The following is a 15,817-nucleotide window of genomic DNA, read 5'->3' as shown; positions in this document are numbered from 1 at the left end:
TAGAGATGGAACACTGGCTGTGGATTATTCTTGCTGCACTTCTCTTTGGTATGATAGACAGCATCACACTTTGATCCACCTGTTTCTAGCAATATAGAAAGCTTTCTCCAGCTCATCAAGCTCTATTTGTTGTTGATGTGCAGATTCCACAGGAGCAGAACATGGCATATCTGCTGTCATTTGTTAGCTTGGAGATAACTCCCTGTATGCTACAGGCTGACATCAGACAGCAGGCAGTGAAAAGCCACACTCATCTACATGTCTGTGTCAAGCAGTCATGCACAAACTAGTCATGTTGTGATCTCAGCTCCAGTCAACTCTCTCAACACTTGAGCTGCTGCTGGCCATAGAGGAACACTGGACACTGGACATTTTCCACTGTCTTCTCCTCTCAGCCTCATGGACAATGTTAGTCTAATGGCTTGATTTTCTCCACTTTTTCCAGGGCTAACAGCTGCAGACGACATCTCTCCTGTACAAGATGAAGTCAGTGGGACAGAGGGGCAATCTGTCACTCTCACCTGCTCATATCAAACAAATAGTGACTATCCTGATCTTTACTGGTACAAACATCAGTCTGGCCTCGCTCCTCAGTTTATACTCTTGAAAGGAGCCAAGTCAAGGAGCAGTGTTAAATATATTCCTAATAATCGTTATGGATCCAAAACAAGCGACTCATCCACTGAACTCACCATAACAGGCCTAACCCTGGCAGACACAGCTCTCTACTACTGTGCTCTAGACACACAGTGATAGAAAGTCTACAAGAGGCTGTACAAAAACCTGAACACAGATATCTCACTATTCTTCAAAGAGGAGGGAAGTGGAATTCAAAGCACAGCTTCATATCAGATGGATTGTGGGAACTCATGCTTTATCAGAGCCACTGTGGTTACAGCTGCCAATCAAACACTGTGGGAGGACTCACATGCTCAGCAAATACACAGCAGTGACTAATCAACTGGATGATGGTACAAACACACTGTCTAATAAAAAACACACCAATCAAGCTACAGTATACTGTATGCTAGTAGTTTATTATCTTTTTACACTCATATGTTAAAATATAAATATGTATGTGCAAAAATATATGTGCAAGATGTATGTACAGAACATTCATAATAAATAGATAAGTGGAGGTAAACAGTGTGGCTGAGGTCTGCTCAGCATATTACACAGGAAAGTGTGAGTGTTTTTATGTGCTGTTAGAGTCCGAGGTTTTTGCAGGTGTTCAGAGGTCTGATGGCGGTTGGGTAGAAGCTGTCACAGAGCCTCGCAGTTCTGCATGGCATATAGGCATATAGGTTATATTCTAATCAACAGATATTTTCCACATACATTTCACTATATCATCGATGCAATAGTTCAATGGCGAAAAATCTCTAGATATTGTATAGATATATTTTAGTATATCTCAATTTTTATTTCTTTTATTGGGTATTCATCATTGTTTTCTTTTTTAATTGATCCACTTCATTTATTTTGTTACTTGTGTTTTTCTAATTTCTTTAAAGACACAGAAGAACTATTGTTCAGAGGTATATTTTGTGTAGTCGACCATCACTCCTGCTCGATGTCTGGACAACCTGCTGCTGGAACACAAGAATTTACCTGTTTGGGGTCCATCCATCCATCCATTCATCCATCCATCCATCCATCCATTCTTCCATCCATCCTTCCATCCTTCCATCCATCCATCAAGATAGTTTAAGTATTTGACCTGGACGCTTTACTGTACATTTACTGTGAATCAGTGATTCTGGATTTTTAGGACACAAAAATTGCCAACTCAACTATTTTCTTTTTAAATCCTTCATAACAATAAAACCTCCCTTTCAAATGAATTTCACTCCATCAATCCTTTAAATGTTGTTCTGTTTTGTGCATTCTGCAGTTTGTTATCCTGTTTGTTTTGATTCATTTTTCATGTTATTTGTTGTTCATGATTTCTTTTAACAAAACAAACAAAAAAGTTTATTTAAGTTAGATTTTGTGCTGCTCATCCTATATATTATATTAATGGGTGTGAAATGTATTGATTGGACTGTATGCTCATTGTTAGTCAAATTCTTGTAAATTGGTTTAACTTTCTGGAAAACATTCAGTGTGCCTGCTGTTGTGTTTTTGGGAAAAAAACAACTGCAGAAACAATTTCCAGTAGCGTGGCATCAAAACAACAGCAACAACTGAATTCTGCTTCAAATCATCAGATAACAAACTGCTGTCATCCTGCCCGGTATCTGTTTCTCCACAGAAACATTAAATGCAACGTCTGTGTAGCATCTCAGTCATCCAGGTCACGGTTATCCACGTGGGGTTGAACTGAGATCAGCTGGACTATTTGTAGATTCTTGAAGACGTTTGACTTCTCATCCAAGAGACTTCTTCAGTTCTAACAGACTGGTGGGGAGTCCCAGGTATTTAACCTGTGTGGGGACGTTGTCCAGGTGGTTAAAACTACTGGAGCGTCAGTGCTCCTTCCTGTTGTGATGACTGGCGTTAGTGTTGGTGGAGTCACCTGACTTCAGGAGTGAAGGACGCTGGTTAGGGTCTTCCAGGAGTGAATGGTGGTTGTTGGGATCACAAGAGGTCAAGCGTTTGTGGTTGGACTTCCTGTGAAGGGTGACAGTACAGCGTTGTAGGTTGGAGGCAGATGGTGTCTGAGACCTCCTCCTCTGTTGACAGATGGTTTCTCTATCTTGACAGAGATCGCTTCCTTCTCTCCTCTGTCCAACCATCTGTCCTCTCTATCCAAGATGTGGACATTGTGGTCCTCCAAGGAGTGTCCCTTTTCTCTCTGTTCAACATTTATGGGTATCTCCAAACGCAAATCCTGTTCACATTCAGAGACGTGGAAAATCAACACTAAATCAGAATATTCCCTGTACCGATGTGCTCTTTGAACAAAAAATTAAAAAAAAAAAAAAAAAAAAAAACATGTTTTGAAAAGGGTAAAGGATTTTGTTGTTGTAAAAAAGCTGTGAAACTGTTGATGTCTAAAGCAGACCTTCATCTTTTCCCATTTTGTAACCATGGAAACGGCTTCAGGTCCAGGATGAGTGGATGTGTAGCTCCTCCTACTGACTGCAGAGGAGGCTGCATGGCAGAGAGCTGTTTTATTCCCAGCTGTGAACATCAGACCAACCACAGCTCATAAAAGCAGACACACCTCATTGAACAGAAACATATTCCACATTCTGCTCTCTAACCATGGCAATACACTTTGCACTTTTACTCCTGTCAGCTCTTGTAGGTACGTAAAGGTTTTCACAAGACAAACTGGAACACAACAAGGTCAATTAAAAACTATAATCTGGATTTAGTTTTTCTTTGAACCTGGATTTCACTATTCAGTGTCTTTTGTATGTACAAGCTCAAGACAAAGAAATCAGCAGCAAGTCATCAATGAATGATTTTGAAACTAAACTCTCCATGTATGTTTTCCCTTCAACAGGTGACACATTTGCAGATGATATTACTGCCATCAGAGCTGAAGTGTATTCATCTCAGGGCCGCAGCGTCACTCTATCCTGTAACTATACAATTAAAGCTCAAAGTCTCCAGTGGTATCGACAGTATCCTGGATCAGCTCCTCAGTTCCTTCTCCTGATCACAGACACAACAACTCCTACTGTAGTGGAAGCAAAACCTCCAGTCCCTCGACTGTCTGTTCAGCTGAACCAGAAGAGAAATGGAGTGGATCTGGAGATCTCCTCTGCTGAAGTGACAGACTCTGCTCTGTACTACTGTGCTGTGAGGCCCACAGTGACAGGAAACACACAGTCTCTGTACAAAAACCTCTGGAGAAGTTTAAAAACGCCCATGACAGCAGCAATGGCATTTGAAGGGGAGGAACCATCAGGAAACACAAGGGGCTGAATAGTGTCAGGAAGCTACAGAAAGACCAGGGAACTAGCAGCTCTTCATTTTACACTTTGTTCTTCTGTCATTCAACATGTTGTCATTTTACTTTCTGTTGCTCATGTGGATCATTGAAGGTAAGCCATGTTTTAAATAATTTCATTGCAAGTAAATGTAGTATGAAAAAAATTCCCATGAATGAACCTCACAGTCTGGTTGTGTTGAAGTCGTTCAAGCCAGTGTGTCAAATGTATTCTGGATTATTGTTTAAATCCATTAATGTGAGTCACATCTATGTTGGCAGATGTTCACTGTCAAGATCTCACTCCAATCAAGACTGAAGAGTTCAGTTTGGAAGGCAGCAAAGTTACTCTGTCATACAACTACTCCAAAACTACTGTTGGTACTGATTCCTTCTTCTGGTATCGACAACATCCTGGAAAACCACCAGAATTCCTCCTGATGATCATAGGAACTGAAAAGTCAGCACAGATCCTCAAATCAGACCCAAGGATTTCTACTAAACTGTCTGAAGACAAGCGTGGTGTGGATCTGGAGATCTCCTCTGCTGCAGTGACACACTCTGCTCTGTACTACTGTGCTGTGAGGCCCACAGTGACAGGAAACACACAGTCTCTGTACAAAAACCTGACAAGCTGCTGGAGGCCTGTTTCCCACATCCTGTTCCACTTTCCTCCTCCACTAGAGGGCGACATGACCCAGCAGGCGTTGCTCTGTTGTTGCCCTGTTGGACCATTCTGTCATTAAAAGCTGCTGCCATTCAGACTGTGACTCTGCACTGTGTCCGCTATGAGCAAAGTTTTTCCAACTGACTTTCTATCTAAAACCAGCTGGTAAGAGCGAGTAGATGGTAAAAAAAAAAAAATCCTGAGCGGTGTGTCGGCATTGAGAAATACGACGCGAGTCACATTCAGCCCTAACCCCTAACCCCTAACCCCCGAACCATTTTGAGTTGTTTCCATCAGGAAGGCATTTTGTCTTTTCTGCCCAGAAGCCATTTTTGGCTCTTTTCCACTAGTACCTACTCAGCTCGACTCTACTCAACTCGACTCGCCTCGGCACAGTTTGGGTGGTTTTCCATTACAGTTGAGTCCCACCTCGCTGTGGGTGGAGTCGTCACAGCAAGGCGGCGCACCGTCCAGCTCCCTCTGGATTCTTTTGGCCACCAAGCTCAGAAAAGTCTCCACCTCTTCATTTGACCACGGTGCCGGTTTGCTTGCCATTTTCCGACTTTGCCAACTTCAGTGATGATTAATGTGCACGGTCACTGTTGTGTTTTTTTTTTTTTTTTAAATGCCGGGTTTTGTTTTAGTGCAGGAGTCGCCATCATGTGTCGTCACTCCCTGTCCAATCAGTGGCCTGCACGGCGTTTATGTCACATTTCGGCTCACCGACTATCCGGCTCAATGCTAATAGGTCCTGAAAAATAATACCAATGTACCAATATTTTCTTTTCATGAATAGTTACAACTGGCAAATGGAAATGCATCAACAGTTTTACATGAAGTCATTCAAAACATTCAGTGATCTATAATTTAAAAAAAAAACAAAAAACATCAAAATATGTATCAAAATATTTCTAGGGAAAAGTTGTATTAATTTTTGTGGTCGATATTCAGATTCTGTTACAAATTTTTGTTCTTTCTGTTGTCAATCATTATGCCAAATAACCTAGTGATGTCAATTCATCAGCACCATGTCAATTACAAAAAGGAAGATCTTGAACAATTCATGATTTCACTGTTGAAAACTGTCTGTGCAAAACACAATATATTCAAAGCTGGAGCCTCTGGCCCCGCCTACAAATGGTGAGAACGGAGCATCACATGAAACAAGTTGCTCAGAGTGAACAAGTGGTTAAAGAGCTTCATCAGTACGAGGGGAAGGACAGACTGAACAAAGACTTTAACTGTCAAAGTAGAAAAGAAGAAAAAGGAATTTCCATAGTGGTGTTTAAAACATGAAAGACTTGGTTTTTAAGATGGTGGCACTGAGCTTTAGTGTGTTTTCACCTTTGTTTCTGACCATACTGTCAGGTATGTCAAACAACATTTTCAGAAAAACATTCACATTCCACTGACGTTATTTTACTGCTGAAAATGTCAAGAACCAAGAAGTAACAGTTATCTCTTCCTTCAGGTGTCAGCTGTGAAGATCTCACTCCAGTCAAGAATGAAGAGTTCAGTTTAGAAGGCAGCAAAGTTACTCTGTCATACAAATACAACAAAACTGCAGGATATAATGATAACTTCTTCTGGTATCAACAATATCCAGGAAAACCACCAGAATATCTCCTGATGATCATAGGATTTGAAAACTCAGAGAAGACTCTCGAATCAGACCCACGGATTTCTACTAAACTGACTGAAGACAAGCGTGGTGTGGATCTGGAGATCTCCTCTGCTGCAGTGACACACTCTGCTCTGTACTACTGTGCTGTGAAGCCCACAGTGACAGGAAACACACAGTCTCTGTACAAAAACCTGACAAGCTGCTGGAGGCCTGTTTCCCACATCCTGTTCCACTTTCCTCCTCCACTAGAGGGCGACATGACCCAGCAGGCGTTGCTCTGTTGTTGCCCTGTTGGACCATTCTGTCATTAAAAACTGCTGCCATGAAGAGAACAACTCTCACACTGAATGCTGAACATCAGCTAGTTGCTCCTGTTGCTTTAGACCTTGTTGTAGAGATGGAACACTGGCTGTGGATTATTCTTGCTGCACTTCTCTTTGGTATGATAGACAGCATCACACTTTGATCCACCTGTTTCTTGCAATATAGAAAGCTTTCTCCAGCTCATCAAGCTCTATTTGTTGTTGATGTGCAGATTCCACAGGAGCAGAACATGGCATATCTGCTGTCATTTGTTAGCTTGGAGATAACTCCCTGTATGCTACAGGCTGACATCAGACAGCAGGCAGTGAAAAGCCACACTCATCTACATGTCTGTGTCAAGCAGTCATGCACAAACTAGTCATGTTGTGATCTCAGCTCCAGTCAACTCTCTCAACACTTGAGCTGCTGCTGGCCATAGAGGAACACTGGACACTGGACATTTTCCACTGTCTTCTCCTCTCAGCCTCATGGACAATGTTAGTCTAATGGCTTGATTTTCTCCACTTTTTCCAGGGCTAACAGCTGCAGACGACATCTCTCCTGTACAAGATGAAGTCAGTGGGACAGAGGGGCAATCTGTCACACTCACCTGCTCCTATCAAACTAATGAAGAATATATTTGGCTTCACTGGTACAAACATCAGTCTGACCAGGCTCCTCAGTTTATTCTCTTGAAAGGAGCCAAGTCAAGTAGCAGTGCTAAATATATTCCTAATAATCGTTATGGATCCAAAACAAGCGACTCATCCACTGAACTCACCATAACAGGCCTAACCCTGGCAGACACAGCTCTCTACTACTGTGCTCTAGACACACAGTGATAGAAAGTCTACAAGAGGCTGTACAAAAACCTGAACACAGATATCTCACTATTCTTCAAAGAAGAGGGAAGTGGAATTCAAACCACAGCTTCATATCAGATGGATTGTGGGAACTCATGCTTTATCAGAGCCACTGTGGTTCCAGCTGCTAATCAAACACTGTGGGAGGACTCACATGCTCAGCAAATACAAAGCAATGACTAATCAGCTGGATGATGGTATAAACACACTCTGCCATCAAAACGAGACGACAGAAGTTACAGAACATAGAACATCAAGAAACAAATTCTGAAATTAGTGATCAAGTTGAGAGATCAGCTGCCTCACAAAACATTTCACTGAATTTTTGATGGTTTCCTCAACACTTTGAGAAATGTTTCTTCCTATTTCACATTTTCACTGATTATCATGTCTTGTCTAAGGGTCACCTGACTCACGTCTCCATTAGCTCCATTATTATTGTTACTGACATTGTGAATGAGGTGTGATGTGTCTTGTTATCTGCTGGATGCCTTGTGACTATCTCAATATTAAACTGCACTGAATGTTTCTTGGATGGAAATATATTCACCTCACCTCAGATATATTCACTCACCTCTATGTTTCATGAATCAGATAAACAACTATGAAGAAACTGATTGTAGCATCACTGTCATTTCCAAACCTTCCACTGACATAAGCAGCATAAGCAGAGCACAGCCAGAGGAGGTGACACAGAGTTCAATATGGATGAAGGAGCCAAAGTTCACTGAGCATAATTATTACCAGAAAAGATTATTATGGTTTGTATGCTGTCAATATTCATTGTGTTTTACATAAAGTATTGAATAATAATAGACTTTTATTATGTGACAGATCTAGTTTACGTCTCTTTGGTATTTGAGTGATTGCACATGTCTGCTGTTCCTGTCTGAGAGAAGCTCTGGGGATTGATGTTTTCAATGGAAATACAAGACCTGGATGTTCAGGAAAGTTTGTCAAAAAGTTCAATAAACACAGTGACCCCATGTCTCTTTCCTGGTTCTGTTAGTGCAGAAAAATAAGGAATCAAAAGTGGAAATAACCAATCCTTTCTGTCTGCTTTGGGATTAAGGTTAATCTTGACACTTCAATGGAATATGGAAGGACTCTGATGAAGATGCAGTCGGCATCCAAACGTTTGTCTCCACGTTGCATCTAAACTAAAAAAAAAACTCAATCTGATTGTGTTTCAAGAAAAGACTTTCTTTCATAGAATGATTCATTGAACAAAAGAGTGACCAGATTCTTCTGCTGGATGACATGAAATTCTCACAGAACTCAAGTCAAAAGTCCAAGTTCATGTTTAGAAGAAACTAGTTCATCACATGAATGATGAAAAATCTACTTTTTATCCTCTGGTCCAAAGAATCCCATTAAATTAATCAGAATCAGAATTATGTACTTACACAGAGTTAGACATACAAGCACATGAAACAAACATGTGACCGCTATGTACTGATCTAAATTTAAATATATATCTATGCAAGAATAAAAAGGAAACAAAACAACCAAAAAACTGCCAACTAATGAAAAATGTGAAGTAGTAGACAATAATATAATGGAGCAGAGTGCAAAGATGCTGGAGTGAATAGTGGATATATGGATGTATACATGGCTATATGCATAGAGGTGATATGGAGTAAAAAGAATATATACAGTATATACAGAGTGCTAAGGTACATATTTAAAATGATGATATATTGAGAAACTGTTGAGACTACCAATACAATTAGAATAAATATTATATTGCACGGGGATTGTTCCTGATACTGTGAGTCTGATTAAGTATTTTTCAGAGTGATGGCCTGTGGGTAGAAACTGTTCCTGTGTCTGGAGGTCTTGATGTACAGTGTGCTGTAGCGCCTCCCAGAGGGGAGAAGTTGGAACAGGTTGTTTCCAGGGTGTGACGGGTCTGCAGTGATGTTTCCTGCCCGTTTCCTGGTTCTGGAAATGTTCAAGACTTCGAGTCCTGAGTGGAGGCCAGGTTGGCACCAATGATTTGTAAGGTTAAAAAAAATCACTACAACTGAAAATATCTGCAATTTAACATCAACAAGAATGAAAAAAAAATATCAATCACAATCTGCCACCATCTGGAAGTGAAGAGGCAAGAAAATGTGTTTTGTGTCCAACTGCCAACAGTGACACAGGATTGGGAACGAGCCCTGTCAAGCTGAACAGGCTCCTCCTTCAAATCTGCCAACGTCGTGTTGAAGCTGAAGAGAAACCAGTGAGAAGCAGAGCTTCTCTGTAGCTGCTGCAGCTCATAATAACTCAACAGTGCAGCTATGACAGCTCTGCTCATGTCAGTGCTGCTGACTGCCATGTGCTTTGGTATGACTAAACTGTTTTCTTCATATTAATCCAACATTTGCCCTCTGGATTCTTCAACATCACACTGACACTGTTTGTTGTTTCCTACAGAGTGCAGGGCACAAAAAGACAATGTGCTGCAACCAAAAGCAGATGAGACTGCTACTGAAGGAGAGGCAGTGACTCTTGGCTGTGAATATAACACCAGTTCAGCAACTCCATATCTGTACTGGTACAAACAGGACGTCAAGGACAGGCCCAGATTCATCCTGAGTCGCTCCAAGTTTTCCTTGGAGAAAACAGAGGATGGTGTGAAGGACAGATTTAAATCCAGGCTGAATTCAACCTTAAGATCAGTTCCTCTGACCATCGTGGAGCTGCAGCCGTCTGACTCTGCTGTGTACTACTGTGCTCTGCAGCCCACAGTGACAGGAAACACCAAAACTCAGGGCAAAAACCATCACTGTGCATACTCCTCAACATCCACTAGAGGGAGCCAAATACAGTCGTCATTTGTTGAAGCAAAGTAAAAAGCACAAGAAAAATCACAAAAAGATCAAAGACAAAACAAGGAAGAGTGAACACAACACCTCAGCTGTGCAGTGTGTGATGTGTAGGATGTTCACTATGTAGGTGAAGTGTGGCCGCATTAATTAGAGAGGATCACACAGCAGGCTGCATATCGTACAGAACAAGTCCAACCTGAACAGCTGAGAGGCATCCACCAAGGGAGTCCTTTCTCTCCACTGCTGTTTGATCCCTAAAGCTGGAACATGGCTCACACAACCTGGAAACTTTGGCCAACCGAAAGATAAAAAACAAACAAACAAAAAAAACCTGTAATGTTAGCTTACAGTCTTACCTCAATTTCTGGCAAATTGAAGGAGCAGCGGCCAAGGCGGAACCTCCCTGGATGGCGGCAGTGCGGGCGGCACCAGAAGTCCTGCAGCGTGGACTCGGGACCGCCGGGCAGCGGCAGCGTGGACTCGGGACCGCCGGGCAGCGGCGGCACGGACTCGGTACCGCCGGGCAGCGGCGGCACGGACTCGGGACCGCCGGGCCAACCATGAAGTCCTGCAGCGTGGACTCGGGACCGCCGGGCAGCGGCAGCGTGGACTCGGGACCGCCGGGCAGCGGCGGCGTGGACGCGGGACCGCCGGGCAGCGGCGGCGTGGACGCGGGACCGCCGGGCAGCGGCGGCGTGGACGCGGGGCCGCCGGGCAGCGGCAATGTCCACTCGGGGCCGCCGGGCAGCGGCAACGTCCACTCGGGGCCGCCGGGCAGCGGCAACATCCACTCAAGGAACTTTGACAGGGACTGGGGCCGGGGCAACCAGTCGGACTCTGGGAACTGGGGCAGGGACCGGGACAGCCAGTCGGGCACGAGGAACTGGTACGGGAACAGGGACTGGTACCGGGGCAGCCGGTCCGGCTCGGGGAATTGGGACAGGAGCAGCCAGTTGGACTCTGGGAACTGGGACAGGGACTGGGACCGGGTCAGCCAGTCGAACTCGGGGAACTGGGACAGGGACTGGGACCGGGTCAGCCAGTCGAACTCGGGGAACTGGGACAGGGACTGGGACCGGGTCAGCCAGTCGAACTCGGGGAACTGGGACAGGGACTGGGACCGGGTCAGCCAGTCGAACACGGGGAACTGGGACAGGGACTGGGACCGGGTCAGCCAGTTGAACACGGGGAACTGGGCTTGATAGACTGCTGGAGTTGGTAGCTGGGCTTGCTAGGCTGCTGAGGCTGGTGGCTGGACTTACTGGGCTGCTGAGACTGGTGGCTGGGCTCGCCGGGCTGCTGGGGCTGGTAGCTGGGACTGCCAGGAAGCTGGGGCTGGTGTCGGGGTTGCGGCTAGCCTGCAAATTGCCGATACACCCGAGAAGTGCACTCGCAGGAGCAGCCGGAGCCCGTGATGCAACCATTGTCCTGACAGAGGAGGTGATCTCCGCGACCTGCTGTGAGATCTGCGCAATTTTATCTATCAGCGTCCGGTTGCAGTCGGCCAGTTCCCCAAGCTTCTGCTTATGAGAGCCCAGAAAAGTGCTTTGACCATTCTGGGCCTGAGGCATCAGATCCGCAGGGTCCAAAGTGCAGCCAGTTAGTCCAAACAAACAATATTGCTCCGCTGGGTCCTTGAGTGGTCGGTTCATTCTGTCACGGGGGAGGAAGGTGGAGGACCCAAAAGCAGGAGCCGCAGGCAAACAAATGCTCAGTGAAAAAAACAAAATTTAATTAATGACCGGGAAGACAAGAAACTCAGGCAGAACGCAGCAGGACAAAAACAAAACAGTACAATGAACCGACAAAGAACAGAACTCAAACAGGACTTAAATAGACAAGAACTAATCATCAAACAAGACACACCTGGGGAAGGGGCTGGAGCACAAGACAGGAGAACACAGAGGATAGGCTGAGGGAAACACTGGGAGGGATCAGAACAATCAGGGATGATTAACAGACACAGGACAGGTGTGGCACAGGGAGGGGCAAACAAGACACAGCTGAAATCACTGAAAGGAACTAGGCAAAAGAAACTCAGGAAACAGATACAAACAAAACCATGACAGAAACACATGAAACAGAACCAAACAAAACACAAGCAACCCAAAACCATGACAAAATGCAACACAAATGCAGTCCACTAAAAAATGTATTTACTTCATGCAGCTGATGATCATTTCACTGGTTTGTATTCCATAAAGCCGCTATTTTTTTTTTTTTTTTTGGCCCCGCCCGTTCAGGGTTACTTCAGCCAATAGCATTACTGCCCACAGAGCAAACATATTTTACAACTATAACTCCAAGTTGCTGGATTACAAGGGGAGGGGCTGTGCAGCAGAGAGGCTCATGACTTCCATCCTTCTGGCTTTCACACCAAAGACATGTTGCTTTATGTCTGTTTGCTTTCAGCAAACTTTATAGGTGAGTTATACACCTGTCATCAAAGTCTTATTTAACTTACAGTGTATATAGCAGACATTTTGCCTGACTTCAAATCTCTGGTGTGACTGAGATGAATCCCATTGATTTTTCAGCCATGGCTTCAGGGAACAGCATAAACCCAGAAGCTCCTGAAGAACATGTTGTAGAGGGAGGAAACATCATCTTCACCTGCAAATATGATGGGAGCATCAGCAATATCCAGTGGTACCGTCAATACCCGAGATCCAGACCAGGGGCCTATTTCACAAAAGGTGGATTAGGCTTTAAGCCTGGATTTAGCAGCTATCCTGGCTTAATTTAGCCAGGATTAGGGATTAATGGGTTTCATGAAAGGTGGATTATCTTGCGAGATTAACCTGGCCAGAAAGCCTGGCTATAATGAGCCTGAACTCGGTTTCATGAAAGTAATCCCACCTTAATTACCATGGAAACTTAGCCTAAGCCTTAGCCTGCTCCGGACCAGGCTAGAAGTCAAGCTTAAATTAATCCAGCGCCCTGTTGTTCAACTTTGTGAAATTACTATTAGTCAATGACTCCAATCGTAAACCAATGACTTTGTTAATTCAACACCTGTTAGTATATGGACTAATTTCAAATTATGCTACATTCAAATAAAATGAAAATAAAAGCATTAAGATATAATCAATTTAATTATATTACTCTTATAGTGTGTGACCATGAGTCATAGTTGTTTCACAATGGCTCATGTGATATAATCATTGTCACTCTCAGTCTCTCATAATTATGGAAATACACATTTAATTGGTATTGCCATGCAATCGGGACATTGCACGGCACTGCAGATAGATAGAGTGATAGATAGAGCGCATATAATAGGCCTATAGCATTGGAGATTAGTAGGTTGACAACTGCTTAGCCTATATATTTATGGACTAAATAATAATAATATAAATAGGCTAATATATATATTTTTGGACGACTTATGCATTAAGTTTGTCGCCAACACTTTGCCACGCTGTCTCCCTTGCTTTAATTGCCTTTACGTTTTTTGTTTTTTTTTTTCGCTTTTATTAGATCAAAGTCAAGCCAAGTACATGAATTATAAAGGCAACACACATTTTTCAGTAGAGACGTTGCTGTAAATACACTTAAGTATAAAAATAACAAAAAAGAAATTGCAATGATTTACAGTGAACAACAAATAACAATGTGGAGAAAGGAACGAAAGAAACAAAAAACTTCAGGGTCTGTAAATGTGAGATGTCTAAGTAATTTCTGATTTGTGATTTTTGAGTTTTAAACAGTAGTTAAATGTGATTTAAATTTTTTTATTAAAAATAAAAGTTTATGCATAAAGATTATGTTGTAGTTTTTTTTTTTTTATTAAGAAGGTATAAGATAAACAACTGTGGCATTTTTCCATCGTACATAAATCAAAGATATAGGGGAAAAAGGTAAGGAAATATAAAATCAATGTTAGTGCAGAATCCCAAAGTACTTCAGTAAAAGGCAAGAGCAGATTAAAGCAGATAGCAAATAGGTAGGCTACAACGAAAATAAAATGAAAAATAAAATGAATTAATAAATAAATAAATATATAAATAAGTGAATATAGATTTCATTGCCTTTACGGTTAATAACCTCCTTTACTTCCTCATATGCTTGTAATAGGCGCTGAGTCTCATCCAGAGTGAATGACACAGCCCTCTGCTTCGCTCTGATTGGTCACGTTCAAGGAATCTGTGATCGACTGGCATGGTCTTTTGAAGGGAGATGTGATCGCGCACCAGCCTGGCTTTCACAATCCAGACTCGCTAAAGTCGCTCCTTCTCAGCCTGACTTGGCTTTAGTGGAACGGAATAAACCAGGCTGTGCGGGGCAGGCTTTAGCAAGCCTGGATTTGGCTTATATCCTGGCTTATTTAATCCACCTTTCGTGAAATAGGCCCCAGAGTTCCTGCTCTCCATCACAGAAGAAAGATATATCCATGAAGCTGTTCCTGGTGTCTCAGCTCACATTGACAAACATGAGAAGCGTGTTAGTATGGAGATCCCTTCCACTGCAGTGACACACTCTGCTCTGTACTACTGTGCTGTGCAGCCCACAGTGACAGGAAACACACAGTCTCTGTACAAAAACCTGACGTGTCCTCACAGAGTATTTACACACTTCAGTTCCTCCTGTTAATGAACAACAGCGCCCTCGAGTGGCGTTATCACATCAGCACACTGACATGTTGCACTGACAAACTAAGAATGCATCACTCTGATGTGTAGTAATTACCTTGGTGCTCAGTGATAAAATATATATAATTCAATTTCAACAAGTGTTTAATTATCATTATTTTTCTAGATGTTTAACTTGACAGGGATGTCCTTTATCTCCACGATTACTGAGACTACAGTTGTGGATGTGATCTAGTGGTGGAGCTCATGTCATCTCCAGGATAACTCACAGTCATTTAATACTTGTGATGTGTCTAATTTTTCCCGTGTCTTTAATAACAAATAAAGGCAGAGGAAAAACTGAATTTTCAAATAAAGTGTTAATGTAAACATCAGGTAGGCGAAACCTTGCGATCTTAAACAACCTTCAATATTTGGTGGAATTTGTTTTTTTCTGATGAAGTTTCCTTGATTCAAGATTAAATTTGGCAAAGATCGCTGACAGCATCAGCACAGTTTCTCCTTTGAATGAAATTTATGGATCACTTCAATTCAAATCATTCAATCTATTTCTATAATCTTTACCCTTATGGGAAATTATAGAAGCAAAGATAAAAAATAAATCAATAAACATGAGTGAGTCCATCGATCCTCAGAGAGACATCATCATATCAAGAACTCACTGCCAGATCCCCAAATCTGACAGACCATGTGAAACACGAGGGAACAAAAAACAGTAAAGTCTCCTGTTTATGAAGTTTTAATGAACTGTTAACAGTAATGTCAGTGAACATATAATTAAGGGGATGAATATTCTGATTGAATGAAAATGGCAGAGTAATCTGGTGGAGGTAGCAGTGAAAGAGATTCTCCCATAACTGAAAGGTCAGAGGTTTAAAGCCCTCATGAACTTCTCTGGAGAAGAACCAAGGTGAAATATCCACCCATCCACTTTCAACAGCCACTGATTACAATTTAAACAAGACTTCCTCAACAAATGATGAAGGTGAAGGACCAGTGATGTGAAGGCCCAGATCCATCAGAGCATCAATGCTCTTCCTCTCTCTCCTCCCCTCTCACTGCAGAC

General features: G+C 42.7%; 1 gene segment (V, D, J or C); it reads left to right on the top strand.

Moving 5' to 3' along the window:
• Positions 1-9,592: 9,592 nt before the first annotated feature.
• LOC115375381 (T cell receptor alpha variable 38-1-like) lies at positions 9,593-10,183 on the top strand. The segment is given in 2 exon segments: positions 9,593-9,674; positions 9,765-10,183. Coding segments are annotated over 2 exon segments (465 nt in total).
• The last annotated feature ends 5,634 nt before the right edge of the window (positions 10,184-15,817 follow it).

This window comes from Myripristis murdjan, chromosome 17 (assembly GCF_902150065.1).
Source record: "Myripristis murdjan chromosome 17, fMyrMur1.1, whole genome shotgun sequence".
In the NCBI taxonomy this organism is placed as follows: domain Eukaryota; kingdom Metazoa; phylum Chordata; class Actinopteri; order Holocentriformes; family Holocentridae; genus Myripristis; species Myripristis murdjan.
The sequence above is the reverse complement of the archived record's forward strand: the minus strand, read 5'-3'. Positions and strand labels throughout refer to the sequence as shown.